This window comes from Ipomoea triloba, chromosome 4, assembly GCF_003576645.1.
Source record: "Ipomoea triloba cultivar NCNSP0323 chromosome 4, ASM357664v1".
Taxonomy (NCBI): Eukaryota; Viridiplantae; Streptophyta; class Magnoliopsida; order Solanales; family Convolvulaceae; genus Ipomoea; species Ipomoea triloba.
Genome location: NC_044919.1, coordinates 22,353,388 through 22,368,287, shown reverse-complemented (window position 1 = coordinate 22,368,287; position 14,900 = coordinate 22,353,388). Strand labels below are relative to the sequence as shown.

The 14,900-nt window shown below is 31.0% G+C and overlaps 2 protein-coding genes across 15 annotated transcripts; one reads left to right on the top strand and one right to left on the bottom strand.

Moving 5' to 3' along the window:
• The first annotated feature begins 5,018 nt into the window (after positions 1 to 5,018).
• On the top strand, positions 5,019 to 14,054 carry LOC116017414 (N-alpha-acetyltransferase 40). Of its 14 annotated transcripts, none has more exons than XR_004097906.1 (11): positions 5,019 to 5,099; positions 5,202 to 5,304; positions 5,537 to 5,616; positions 5,684 to 5,989; positions 6,158 to 6,234; positions 7,303 to 7,345; positions 7,439 to 7,507; positions 8,510 to 8,612; positions 10,173 to 10,255; positions 10,374 to 10,427; positions 11,871 to 12,479. XR_004097906.1 is itself a non-coding variant. In XM_031257998.1 (8 exons), exons 1-8 carry the CDS (start codon positions 5,046 to 5,048, stop codon positions 8,524 to 8,526), a joined length of 741 nt encoding a protein of 246 aa, XP_031113858.1. In that variant the 5' UTR covers positions 5,019 to 5,045; the 3' UTR covers positions 8,527 to 8,821. The 14 variants fall into 14 exon arrangements, 2 of the variants coding, with proteins under 2 accessions (XP_031113858.1, XP_031113857.1); XR_004097904.1 differs by having other exon boundaries at positions 11,430 to 12,479; XR_004097898.1 differs by adding an exon at positions 13,742 to 14,054 and having other exon boundaries at positions 10,173 to 12,332.
• On the bottom strand, positions 9,802 to 12,191 carry LOC116017413 (type IV inositol polyphosphate 5-phosphatase 9-like). The gene is made up of 7 exons (XM_031257996.1): positions 12,073 to 12,191; positions 11,885 to 11,992; positions 11,399 to 11,738; positions 10,835 to 11,019; positions 10,359 to 10,467; positions 10,092 to 10,243; positions 9,802 to 10,006 (listed from the first exon to the last, which is right to left on the bottom strand). Exons 1-7 carry the CDS (start codon positions 12,165 to 12,167, stop codon positions 9,838 to 9,840), a joined length of 1,158 nt encoding a protein of 385 aa, XP_031113856.1. The 5' UTR covers positions 12,168 to 12,191; the 3' UTR covers positions 9,802 to 9,837.
• Positions 14,055 to 14,900: the final 846 nt, after the last annotated feature.

The window sequence follows — 14,900 nt, the reverse complement described above, 5'->3', positions numbered from 1 at the left end:
CATTTTTCAAACAATCATACAGCAACTTAAAGCACTCCCATTTCAGAGTGTATGCAATGTAGAAACATGTCACACGCAATCAAGAAAAAGTTAGGGAGACTAAAGATTTAAATTGGCCAAATAATTAATAAAGCTTATTTGGTAAGAAAATGTAAAATGAAAATTAATTAATATATATTAATTGGTAATATTGTTTCTATATTCACGTATCAATACTATTAATTAATACAAGTAAAATCCTCCCATTCAACTTTCCCAAACAAACTAATTAATATCATTAATTAATTGGTAAAAAATAAAGTTTTATTGGTAACAAAATTTTATTTATCAAATTTTGAGAATAATTAAACCATTGTAATTGTGAGAATAACGGAAACAAATGCTGCGTAATAAATAAGAAAATTGAGTTAATTCCAGCAATGATCCTCCGACTATGTTGATTTTCCAAAATTAGTCCTCGACTTTTAATTTGGACAATTTAAGTCCCTTGACTTTAAAATTCTTTCCAATGTTGGTCCTTTAATCAAATTTTGGTTAAGTTGATGTCAAATGAAGGGGTAAAATTGTCCGTTCACCTATATAGTGTATTATTACTCGTATTTCTCATGTCCTATACGCTATATATATATGAATATAATCAGGTTCATATGAGATTATATGGCTTCGATTGAGACTTGGCTGAGATTATATTCATATATACATCGTATAGGACAGGAGAAATACGAGTAATAATACACTAAATAGGTGAACGGACAATTTTACCCCTTCATTTGACCTCAACTTAACCAAAATTTGATGAAAGGACCAACATTGGAAAGAATTTGAGAGTCAAGGGACCTAAATTGTCCAAATTAAAAGTCGGGGACTAATTTTGGAAAATCAACATAGTCGGAGGACCATTGTCGGAATTAACTCTAAGAAAATTCCTTTAAATTCTGCATAATTTTATATGAAATAATAATTTATTAATTATTGTTTACATAAATAATAATAATTTGAATACTTATCTATACTACTATTAATAAAAATAAAATCATGCTTTATGAAATTTCTGCCAAACCAATAGTAAAGATAAAATGAAAAAAAAAATTATTTTACTAATTGATTGAAAATATAAAAAGATCATAATGGAAAAGGAAACGGGAATTAGCCAAATTGAAAAAAAAAAGGATGTTACTAATAGACTGAAAATTATTTAAAAACTTTAAAACAATTTAAAAAATTTAATTACACTTTCCTTTTGAAAACTTTAAATTATTTAAACTTTAAAAAAAATTAATTAAACATGGGTTGTTAGATTTTTTATAATAATTACAATTAATTCATTCAAATATGGAGGAGGAAGAAAAAACTAATTGTGATATGGTGAAAATAAATATACTTAAGGTATAAAAGTATAATTGCACATATATTAGTGTAATCGACTAATAATTATTATGCTAATTAAGCTAAACATTCGTCGTTGAATTTATTTTTAAAATAAATATAATTAAATTATTTATCATTTTTCCCATATTTATTTTAATAATAAATTAATAATATAATTACATAAGATTTATTATAGTAATAATATAATTATATAAGTCATATTACCTATTGATCTTTTTAAGATAATTGTAGACAAAAAAGTCATATATTAATCAATTAATTTAGTAATACTTTTGCACTAATCTTATAATCAAATAAATGTACACGTTCAATATTAGAATTTTTTTATAATTTCATTTTTATTTTTATTATCTAAATATATAATAAAAAAAAATTTATCCGTGCATTACACGGGTAATTGGACAATAATTTGGTATAATTCAAGCAACGGAAACATAAGAAAAAACATAATCGATCTAACCAATAATTGCGCTATATAATGTTCGGTGTTATAATTTATTAATTACGCTATATAATTATATATTCTTAAAAGATTATAATAAATCCATTTTCGGGCAAAAATCTATATCTATACTATATATAAAAAAAAAAAATCCTCACTTTAAGCTTCCCGCCCAAAACAGTCCTACAATATTTAGGATGCGATTATTTCATATTTTCCTATTTGTTGTACAATTCTACATTACAATTCTTATTGTATCACAATTCTACATTACAATTCCTATATACTACAATTCTATCGTAATAAGACTATAAGACTACTTGTATATAAAAATAAAATCCTCACTTTAAACTTCCAGCTCAAAACAGTCCTACAATATTTAGGATGCGATTATTTCCTATTTTCCTATTCGTTATACAATTCTACATTACAATTTCTATTGTATCACAATTCTACATTACAATTCCTATCATACTACAATTCTATCGTAATAGGACTATAAGACTACTATATATAAAAACAAAATCCTCACTTTAAGCTTCCCGCCGAAAACGGTCCTACAATATTTAGGATGCGATTATTTCCTATTTTCCTATTCGTTGTACAATTCTACATTACAATTTCTATTGTATCACAATTCTACATTACAATTCCTATCATACTACAAGTCTACAATTATATCGTAATAAGACTATAAGACTACTATATATAAAAACAAAATCCTCACTTTAAGCTTCCCGCCGAAAACAGTCCTACAATATTTAGGATGTGATTATTTCTTATTTTCCTATTCGTTGTATAATTCTACATCACCATTCCTATTGCATCACAATTCTACATTACAATTCCTATCATACTACAATTCTATCGTAATAAGATACGACCTTATATAAATCCCTAATTCTATATTGTGAACTTTAAAAGAGAAACGCAGAACACAGTGCAATTATATTCCAGACCTCTCCACTTTCAAATATGCAAATTCTGTTGTTGCGGTCAAGATATTGTTTTATTTAATATTGCTCAATTGTATATTGTTTTATTTAATAGGAATAAAATCATAGTCATGTTTGGTCATATTGCTTTATTTTGTATTTATTGTTATGCATTTTTTATGTTGTTAGTATGTTGTTTTTTTTTTTTTTTGAGTTTTTTCAGCTTTTTGCTTTATTTTTTAAATTTCATGATCTTCCTTAGGGAGCTTTCATCCATTTACAAACACATGTTCAAATTCAAAGATTTTGGATCGTTAAAGGCTCCCGGAGGGGTGGATAGCAATCAGCTAATTGGTAAATTCTTCTTAAACTTTTGTTCTATATTGGATTTGTTCTATATTGCACAAACTAATATTATTAATTAATTGGTAAAAAAATTAATAAAGTTTAATTGGTAACAAAATTTTATTTACCAAATTATGAGAATAATTAAACCATGAATGAAAACAAATTCAGCCTCATAATTTGGTAAACAAAATTTTGTTACTAATTAAACTTTATTAATTTTTTTACCAATTAATTAATAATATTAGTTTGTGCAGTATAGAACAGATCCAATATAGAACAAAAGTTTAAGAAGATTTTACCAATTAGCTGATTGCTATCCACCCCTCCGGGAGCCTTTAACGATCCAAAATCTTTGAATTTAAACATGTGTTTGTAAATGGATGCAAGCTCCCTAAGGAAGATCATGAAATTTAAAAAATCAAGCAAAAAGCTGAAAAAACTCAAAGAAAGAAAAAGAAAAAAAAAGCAGCATACTAATAGCATAAAAAATGCATAACAATAAATACAAAATAAAACAATATGACCAAACATGACTATGATTTTATTCCTATTAAATAAAACAATATACAATTGAGCAATATTAAATAAAACAATATCTTGACCGCAGTAACAGAATTTGCATATTTGAAAGTGGAAGGGTCTGAAATATAATTGCACTGCTTTCTGCGTTTCTCTTTTAAAGTTCACAATATAGGATTAGGGATTTATATAAGGTCGTATCTTATTACGATAGAATTGTAGTATGATAGGAATTGTAATGTAGAATTGTGATGCAATAGGAATTGTGATGTGGAATTGTACAACGAATAGGAAAATAGGAAATAATCGCATCCAGGACTGTTTTCGGCGGAAAGCTTAAAGTGAGGATTTTGTTTTTATATATAGTAGTCTTATAGTCTTATTACAATAGAATTGTAGTATGATAGGAATTGTAATGTAGAATTGTGATATAATAGGAATTGTAATGTAGAATTGTACAACGAATAGGAAAATAGGAAATAATCGCATCCTAAATATTGTAGGACTGTTTTGGGCGGGAAGTTTAAAGTGAAGATTTTGTTTTTATATATAGTATAGATATAGATATAGATATAGATAGTATAGATTTACACCAATAATAATAATTCAAATACTTATTTATACTTCTATATCTATACTACTACAAATAAATATAAAATAATCCTTAGTGAAATTCCCGCCCAAACAATAATAAAGATAAAATGGAAAAGAAAACTGATTTTATTAATTGATCAAAAAACTAAATGCGATACAGTGAACATGAATATACTTAAGTTATAAAAGTATAATTACACATATATTAGTGTAATTGACTATTAATAAGTGCCTAATAATTATTATGATAATTAAACTAAACATTGGTCGTTGAATTTATTTTTAATAATAATTATAATTAAATTATTTTTAATTTTTCTCATATTTATTTTAGTAATAATATAATTACATAAGTCATATTACATATTGATCTTTTAAAGATAATTGTAGACAAACAAGTCATATATTATTCAATTAATTAAGTAATACTTTTGCACTAATCTTATAATCAAATAAATGTACATGTTCCATATTAATTTTTTTAAATAATTTTACCTTTATTTTTATTATCTAAATATATAATAAAAAATTTATTTATGCATCGCACGAGTAATTGGACAATTATTTGCTATAATTCAAGTATGGAAAACATCAGAAAATATTTGATGTTATAATTTATATAATTGTATATCGATCGAAATATTCTTAAAACATTATAGCAAATTCATTTCGTGCAACGCAAGGGCAAAAATACTAGTACTAGTTAATAACAAAATTACGAATTAAAAAAAAAGAAAAAAAAAAGAGAAGAAAAAGAGAGGGAGTTCAATTTTACTTCACAGTTCCTGGAAGGCTGGTACTACAGCACTCGGACATCAATGGAAGCCGAGAAAGCTAATGGGAACAGAGAGAAGAAAATGAGCAGAAAAGAGGTAACTTTCACCCGAGTTCTCTCCACACATTCCACTTCTGAAACGTAAAATCTCTCTCTCTCTCTCTCTAACTATCTATCTTTCTATGTTTTTCCGACTTAGATGCTGGAAAAGAAGAAACTGGTGGAGGAGATAATCAAAGCTGCTTCTTCTGAGAAAGACCATCTCTCGTGTTTTCCGACATTTCGCCAATGCCACAGAAACGGTTCGTAATCTTCCGTTGAACATTTACACAAATTTTATTTTGCCATTTAGGTTTTTTTTTTTAATAGGCAAAATCGATAATGCAATTTTCTGTCAGTAACTTTGGGTTCTAGACGTAATTAATTTTATTTGCACTCAATTTTGGTTTGAATTGTAATCTCCCATTGGAGCAGTAAATTTCGAATGCAAATGAACTAGTTTGAGTAATTCCCGAATCATTTTTGTATCACTAGGTCTGTCTGTATACTTGGAGTCCGGACGTGGGAATAAGCTTTCTTCTCAACTGAAGCAATATATCCAATGCCTTTTCAAGGTAACCAAACTTGAGTACATGATATGAGCTGCTATCACATTTCACCGTTGATATACACCTATTACAGGAGAATATGAAGGGACCATATGGATCAGAGTGGCCATCTGAAGAGAAGGTCAAGCGCAGGGAAATGATTGCTCCAGAAGCACGCTACATATTTGTATATGAGATTCCAACTGCTGATGACAAGGATAGGGATACAGCTAATAGGATCGATGACAAGGGTCCAATTATTGGATTTGTGCACTATCGCTTCCTCATAGAAGAAGAGATACCTGTTCTTTATGTGTACGAATTGCAGCTTGAGCAACGTGTTCAGGGAAAGGGCCTAGGGGATTACTTGATGCAACTAATTGAGCTTATTGGTCACAAGGTGATTAATCCCCTTTTCTTATAAAGCTTATTATGGAGTCTGTTTCTTTGGTTTTTAATAGTTGATTGCTACACCGATCAATTTTCTTGATGATGTTAATCTTCATTTGAATCGGGCTGCATCTTGCACTATAGAATCCTGCTAACTAAATTTTTTCATAATTTACAGAGTAAAATGGGTGCTGTGGTTTTGACAGTTCAAAAGGCAAACATTTTAGCTATGAAGTTTTACACAAGTAAACTTAGGTAAAATTTTATTATACTATAAGAACTGCTGGTATACTCAAGAAAAAGATAAGAATCTGGTTATGCACTACTCTTGCATGATTTTATTTAAAAAAATTTTTTTTTTTTAAATTTTTTATACATTACTCTTGCTACTACTGAGAAAACATTTTTGCGATAAATTTCATGCAACCTAATTTATTAAAAGATTAAATACAAAAGTTTCCAAATTCATCAGAGTTGATTAAATCTTCTCCATTCATGAAAACAAAAAAAAAATGTCTTTAATTTTTTGAATGAGTTTTGAATCAAGTAACGTATTTGTTGAAGGAGGCTATACAATGATATAATGGAAGTATCTATATCTTATTAATCATTTAGCTAAAGGAAAACAATGTATTACGCGCCTTATATTTCATTTTCAACTTTGCAATATCAGGAGAAACCTTCAGGGTCTTCTGAATTTCATTGAAGTTTCTTTTGAAGCACTTCCAATCTTAACTGGCACCATTTTAGTCATATTGCTTGTTGAACTTGTTGGAGTAAAGAGCAGATTAGGAAGAAACAATCACAGTTGATAGGATTACAATGAATGAGACAAACAAGGATACAGAACAGTACCCTCCAGCAGGGATAATTCCTTGCCCAGCTACAATAGCTACTATTTCCTGAGAATTATTCGATGCCCTCAACACTAGGGGAGGCTCCTTATTTATAATCTAATATCGTGTAGAAATTAAGTAAACAGCATCATAAGTAATCTGTCTTCTGACTCTTCTCCTGATTTCTGTTTCCATCCCATGAATTATGCTACATTTTTGTTCTGCAATTCTGATGGTTGAGTGATTGGCTGATTTCCCTTTCCATTTGTGTTTTTTCTTTGTGAGTAAACAATCCAACGTTTTGGTGCCTTTTCAGTATTTTTCTCAAGCTGAAATTGCTCTGTTACACATAAAAATATTATTACTAGAATGTTAAACTTTTGATTTCGGGATAAGAGAATGCTTTACTTTATTTTCACTTTCTTAATTTTATTTCCCTCGAGTTATTGGTACTGTCCCTTCAATTATTGAATCTAATTTTTTGCAGGTATAAAGTGTCTGCTATTTCGCCATCCAGAGTGTATCCAGGGGTATGATGTTTTTAGTGTTTGTATGTTTTAGCTTTTCATCTGTTCAGACCCCATATGCCGAATCTTTTACCATATTGACTATTTATGTTGCAGTTAGGACTGCAGACAAATTATGAGATTCTCTGTAAAACATTTGGTTACGAAGCTAAAGCAATGCTGGAGGTATGCATGTTTTCTGTGTATCTTTCTATACATAACAGAAAATGGAAATAGTGATGTGGAGTTCAATTGGATGCTATTTACGAACACCTTAGTTCTTAGAAATTAGAATTAATATATATTTACATGTTTCCTCACATGCTAAACTGAGGAAATGTGGCTGTCATGAGAAAAGTATAATATATTGGTATAATTTCCATTTTATATTCAGTTATTAGCTTTTGGCCTTCTATTTTTCTGTTATTCAACTTTTCTCTTGACAGATGCATGAAGATGATATATATAAAGTAAAAAACAAAAAGCTTTAAATTCTACTCTGTATTAGACAAAATTCAGTAACTGAATAACTTGTGAAAACAAACTGTGGCAATGATAAATCGTAAGTACCCAGTTTCTATCTCACTAAGTAATTGATAGAAGCATCAATGGAGTATCTTGACTAAAGCTAATCTCCAATCTCTATCTCTTTGTTGCAATCCTAACATTGAACAAATAGAAATCAACCATGTTAAGTTTGAATGATAGTGTCCACTAGTAATAAAGTAAATATGATAACCCTGAACTATTGAAAAAAAAAAAAGAAACATATACACAGTCAACAATTTCCACTTATACCATAATTCCTAAACCAAATTGACATTTTTCAATTCCAGGATTGTACCTACAATTACAATCAGTCAGACTCTCAGCAATAACTTTTATTTTCTCTAATCATAACACTGAATGAAATTCAATCCCATGGTACACACACACACATGCGTGTAATCATGTATATAAATATACGCATTTTCTTTCCCAAACACCAATTTCAGAATCATAATGTGTGTTCATAGAGGTGTATCTTTGATATATAAAAAGCAGTAATCCACAGGGCTCCCTTCATTGCATGATTTTCATATTCATCTGTTTCTTATATGGAAAATGTCAAGATAAGATTACTGATGCAAAAAAAGTTTGGTTGCTTATATTGTTTTTCTTGTACAATTGAAATCTCTCTTGGTGAAGGGAAGCGGTACAAATGAGGAAAACTGATTATTGGACAAGCTTGTGTAGCCTTGCAAGTTGTGCTCATTCTAGAGACTGTAACAGACCCCTCAGCTAGTAAAAGGTGAAATGTAAAGCTTAAATATAGTGCTTGCACTATTGTATTTTTCTGCCGTTGATCCTAGGTTATTATTAGCCTCTGGCAGTTTGCAACTGCAATTGTGCCTGGCATTACTATAATACATTAGCTGAACCAGAAAGTTCTTTGTTTGGAATTCTTTATTTTATTTTTCAAGGGCAAGTCTGCAAAGAGCCAAAGACCTGTTTTGCCATTAACCTCTGTGTCTCTGTTTCTGTTGAAGTTGGTGTTATGCATTAGGACCAGTCACTTGGCACCTGTGGCATGTGTCACTGTGGGTTCGATGTATTTTTCTGCATTTACTTTTCAGGTGGACCTTAATAAAAGAGTAATTTATAAAACAAAAAAATTGTTAGCCGTAAAAGGGAAAGATTTTCTTTTTCGGATCTATTACAAGTCTTCCATATTGGAGCTAGGTAGTACTCATGCTTACACTTGGCTTGACATTAGCGCTTAGTTAATTGGAGAAATGAGTCATTTTTCTAGAAAAATATAAAATTGGAGAAATGGAAACTTGTTTACTAAAACCATTTTTCCAAATTGAAAAATGGAGAATTGTTCTCTATTTTTCTAGAATTTGGAGAATCCATTTAACTAATTCTCCAAATTTGGAGAAATGGAGAAAGTAGATTGATAAGAGTAAAGAGACAGGATGAATTTGAATCAAGAAATTTAGGAGATTATGATATTATAAAGTAAAACACAAAGGAAAGAAAACAAGGCATTCTAGGAATATCCCTCCAACAAGAATAAATTCTTGCCCACAGCTACTTAGAGCTAATTGTTCCAATTCCATTGGATGCCCTCTCTTCTAAGAGATGGTCCCTATTTATAATCTATTACCATATGTAAAATAAGGTAGGAGCATCAATTACTGACTACATAATTAGTCAATCCCTAATTACACGCTCCATAAAATAAGCAACGATTTACACTCCAATTCTTCCACTAGAATGATTATTTGATTATTTTCCTTTCCTGCCTGATCTGTATCATAGATCAACACTTCAATCCCTTGCAACAACATTTCTAACCCTTTTTTTCCTAGAGAAATGGAAAACGGGAGAAATGGGAAACCAAGATATGAAGTAAATGACAATAGAGTAAGAAAAAGTAATTTACACTTTTTTTTTCCTTTTTTTTCCTTTTCTTTTTTGGGGGTGGGGGGGGGGGGTGGGGGTTGGGAGATTGTTCTCATTTGAAGTGATTGTTAGTCTTTGGCAAGAAGCTTCTTGACTTCTCCCCTTATAAAGGATCTTGCAAGCTTGACTTCAGCAGTGAAAATCCCTCGAACAGATCTGTGGTCAGACAATCTAGATTCACATCTATCATAATGTTTTTGCTTCAGTCCATTGCCAAACCAAATTATCCGATCACACCTACAAAAACTTTCTTTCTCTATTAGACACTTAATTCATTTATTTGCATATTTTTCAAAAGCTTTTAGTATTCATAGTTTCATACCAAGCTGGAGTTCGGCACTTTTTACTGTGTCTCTTCTGATCACAATCATAGTAATCTTCTGAGTTTGTATTATACTTGTAGGTTGGTGCAAACTTGATTTCTTCCTCATGCCACCCTTCGAAGACGTGGCCTTCAGTTAACTCACTCTTCAGCTTTATTTCAAGGTTTTAAATTTCAACTTTAGAGTTATGCATTGCGGCTTAAAAGGATATATTTTTAGGATCCTTAAGTTCATTTTGGAAGTTGTGGCAACCCTTTGATATTTACCTGGTCATTTTGTAGCAAGATGCTCCACTGTCCATCATTGACCAAGGATCTTGTTGTAGCCTCTGGCAGGTATATCCTGTAATTCAAGTCCCCAAGCCAAATCACCCTGCTGTGTATGAGAACCAGATATTTGTAGTTAGATATTTCTATGGGGCACGGACAACTGTTAGCCTTTGATATCTTTTCAAGGAAATGCACCCTTTTAAATAAAATTCTAAAAGTTACACCCCCTCTTTGTTTAAGCTATAGTAGAATTAAAAAAAAAAAAGAAAAAAGAAAAAAAAGAAGCATGAGATAAATACAATATATAATCTCACTTTGAATTGAAGGAAATAATAAAAAAGCTGTTTCATTTCTAGCCTACTATCCTGAAAAAAAAAATGTTTAAGGAGATCAAGTTGTACGGATGGAGTAATTTTAAATATCACTGATGTTTTGGATTTTAAAAATTGTACCACGAGTTGGAGATTACATACTCATGGTCTACAATTTTCCTTGGCAAAGCCTGTGAAGGTCCAGAAGGAAACCGGGTGCGTGATAGTATTTGGTTTGCATCTGTATTTCTGTGTTTCTCATCTCCTTTGTTTCCTCCTGACGCCAAATGACTACAGACAAAGCAGAAGGTTGTTTCATGCAACCGGAATCTAACTGATACTGAACCCTGTAATCATTAGTGGAAATCAGTTAAACAATAATAATTAAAAGAAAAAGAAGCAAATCTAGATTTTTTAAACTTTATAATCTATACTTTATTGGATGTCCTTATTTGTGCATACTTTATGCCATATTGCTATTGGACAGTCAATGTAGGATTCATCACTAGGAATGAATAAACTTCTAGAAATGTTAGATAAAGTTTTCTCTTATATGTTTGCCTCACTTTTTTTAATTTCATATTTTCAATATACAGAGTAAATATTTCAGCTGAATTGACTTGGACATAGGTGGAGACTATGCCTGATTAGCGATTACTGTTTATTGAGAGTATGCCTGAAAATTTATCTGTCTAGTTTTATTTGTTACTCTCTAATTGTTGGTACCTTGTTTCTGATGCGTCCAAATATACCACAGCCTACACATGAGACATCTATATGGTTGATATAGTGGTGGATTTGAGTTCTTGCCCAGATAGTAACAAAAACGCCCACCATCTGTTTGCTTGCTATGCATTCAAAAGCTGCTGCTGCTGAGTTAAAGTAGGCATCTCTGTGGAGAGGGCAAACCTTTTGACACTCTCCTGCTTCTGCCTTCTGTATTGTGATGGTACTGCTGGCTCTCTTGTTGAGTGCCGATCTTATCAGAGAATTCCATTTATATGATACACTTGAATTCTCTGAAACTATTATGCTTCCAGCATTCAGGGGCACGATTTCTTGAAACCTGATAGTAATGTGTTGTTGGATTTAGCATTTGTTATATATCAAACTCATTGATCTAGGTTGTTTGGTTGAGTGGAATGGTTTTCCATTGACTTTTGAGTCGATAATATAATTAGTGTTTAAATGTTTGTAGAAGTTGAAGAATACCCGAGAACATAGATATCAGCTGTGTTCTTCTGAATGTTGAGCAGATCTCCCATGTCAAAGTCATCTGGCGGTTCAATTCCCCCCACATTCCATGAGCTCACAAACAAACTTCAAAAAAAAAAAAGAAAAGAAAGATTGATCAAGAACCGATGTGGAGTGAATGAATGTAAGGAAGCAGAACCGCTTACTCAAAACTCTGGGTTTCAGATGAATCGTCGGACGCAATAACAATGCTTTCATCCGGCCTCTTGAGGATAGTTTTAGCTGGTAAAGTACCCCACATGACCTTGAAGCTAATTACTATAAGATAGTCAAAAGGAAGAAAGGGAGGGAGGAAAGAGTTTACTTCATCCTGTGGTTGGTAGGGGAAGTTAAATAGTTGAGAAAAAGGAAGCTGAGCAAGAACAGAACAAGTTGTGAGGGAAGCCGCAGATGTCAACTATAAACGGTAAGTCTTTTTCTGTCTTTTTCATGATTCTTAATGAGGTAGTATTTGTTCTATATTTTCTCAAACTTTTTACCCCAGTGAATCAATGTTTTCACCGGTGTTCGATCCTGTGATAACAAATTTGAAATGGTAACAGAGTTGTCATCACACTAAATTGTAGTTGGCCTCTCCATCCCATTTTATTTTTTGTGTTCGGTTTGGTTTGGTTAACGAGTTGAGGCTTGATTGAACTATTTATAATTTTTTTTTTTATAATATCTAATCTAGTGTTAATGCATACAATTTATATATTAAAAAACTACAAAAAATATTATTAAATACAAAAAAAAAATGAAAATCATTAGAAAATATTAAAGAAAATAACTAAAGAAAAAAGAGTTTGATTGATCAATGAATAATAAACATGATATGTAAAATGAGATATATAGAGAGTATTATTTGTGGATATTTAAATAAATAAAAAAAGAGTTGTAAATATATGCTTATACATTTCTCTCGTGTTTTGTATTTACTTTCAGTGTGTTTTTTTGAATACTATTGACTCTGTTACAGTGTAGTATTTGTTCATACATATTTTCTGAACCTACTGAAACACAGCGAGCCAATGCTCCCACTGGGGATCGAACTTATGGCCTCTCACTTGGGAGGGCCACACCTATACCGCTTGACCACAAGGCCTTTGGCACTTTCAGTGTTTTTTGTTCCGTGCTACTTAGGATATGAATAAAACTTTAATTAAACATTTGCTTAGTGTCACGTCCATTAATGATACAGTTGGCTTTGAGTGTCTTAACATATAGAAACTACTTTTAAAGACTTGCAGCGTTATTTGCTGTCAATATAGGATTGGATTAAGGTGTAATACACAGATTGTCGGATTTAAGTAAGAATTAAAGTTTTTTTTTTTAATTTTTAATTTTAATTGGTGTGGGGTGGCCAAAAAAGTAAGTGCATGGGAATACTTTGTATTCCAACAGTGGCATGACGATGAGAAAACTACAATAAGTATATATTAAACGGAGACCAATCAGCGTTGGAGTTGATTATTGAAAGGCCGCAATAATTAGGGAAGTGTGACGCAAGTTGGATTGCGATTTCTCTTCTATTAATTGTAACCTTTTGTCTTTTTAATCTTATCCTAATCTAAATTAAATTTGGGTTTAGGTGGAGAGGAATAGCAGTTTCTGGAATTCTGAATTTTTTTGGGTGTAGCCCAATGTTTTCACCGTCGAACACAGTGATTAATTCCTCATTGAATTTAAGATTACTCCAGGCTCAAAGCCAATGATCAAATTATTGACTTCTGGTTAATGATGAATGAATATCTTTTACTCAATCACACCCCAGGTTTGAAATTCGGAATTAAACATCTCTCTTCTATGCTTGCTAAACTGGCTACATTTGTGTAGTGCCTTTGGTGTACAACATGCGGTGTTGGGCAAGGGCACAGAGAATTCTCCTCAGAGGGTTTGTCCCATCGGTTCTCCATCTATTAGCCATCTTTGCGATCGAATTGGTCTGCAAATGTGTTCTGCTCCTTATAAACATGACAAATGTTGACCTCCCAATCCCTCTCCATAAGCTCTCTACACTTTGCAATTACATTTTTCCTTCTTAAAATAGGTTGGAATTCTCAACTTAGATTTTAAGCTACTGGGATAAGTCGATTCCACATTTATTTATACACCAAAAGTAGTGATATGAGCAATTGAGGACCTTCGATGATAGATTATGTTAAATGGCCGTGTGTTTGGTTCGCACATGGGAATCGGAATCGGTATCAAATACTCGGTAATGGTATGAGTTTCGATGAAAGTATTTTGCATGTTTGGTAGCAGGGTGAAATGCGAATGATTATTAATAGTTGGGGAAGAGGAGGAAGGGAAATGAAACTCCTATTTTATTAGGGAATGAGTTTTGCAATTAATGGTTAATCAAATCCATAGTACTGTTCTAAAAACCTGTCAACCAAATAATAACAATGACTTTGATACCCATTTTTATAGCTAAACTTGTCAACTAAACACACCCTTATATGTTTTAAATTTTTGTATTATTATTATTATTTTTAGTTTTTCGAACAAATGTTAAATAGGCCATTGAACTTATAACTTTTGTCTAATTGGGTCAATAAACTTAAAATGCTTGCAATTGAACTTTTAAACTAGTAAAATATGTGCAATTGAGATATTTTTTTATTTCTTCCAATGCTTTTGAGTTAAAAAATATTTTAATCTTTTCTTCTTCTAGCACGGGAGAGGAAAGTGAAATTCTTAGTACATACTCCATATCATGTAAGTAATACAGTTGGATTCTACTTGAAAATTTTGGGGGAAAAAAAAACCCTCAATTGCACAAATTTGGTTTGTTTGAAGGCTTAATTACAGATTTTTTAAGTTTAGTGATCAAATTACACAAAACAATAAATGTAGTGACGATCTATTTGATATTTTTTCCTTAGTTTATATATCAATGATAAAAATATGTACAAAATTTAAAATAGAAATAATAATTGTTGCAATGTTGAGGGATCAAAACAATAACATATGTGCATAATTACGTTTGAAA

Coding starts and splice junctions, on each gene's coding strand:
- LOC116017414 (XM_031257997.1), top strand. CDS start 5,046: ATGGAAGCCGAGAAAGCTAATGGGAACAGAGAGAAGAAAATGAGCAGA. Junction 5,617..5,683: donor ATATCCAATGCCTTTTCAAG/GTAACCAAACTT, acceptor CACCTATTACAG/GAGAATATGAAGGGACCATA. Junction 6,235..7,302: donor TTTTACACAAGTAAACTTAG/GTAAAATTTTAT, acceptor AATTTTTTGCAG/GTATAAAGTGTCTGCTATTT.
- LOC116017413 (XM_031257996.1), bottom strand. CDS start 12,167: ATGTGGGGTACTTTACCAGCTAAAACTATCCTCAAGAGGCCGGATGAA. Junction 11,020..11,398: donor TTGGACGCATCAGAAACAAG/GTACCAACAATT, acceptor TAATGATTACAG/GGTTCAGTATCAGTTAGATT. Junction 10,244..10,358: donor TCTTGCTACAAAATGACCAG/GTAAATATCAAA, acceptor CTTGAAATAAAG/CTGAAGAGTGAGTTAACTGA.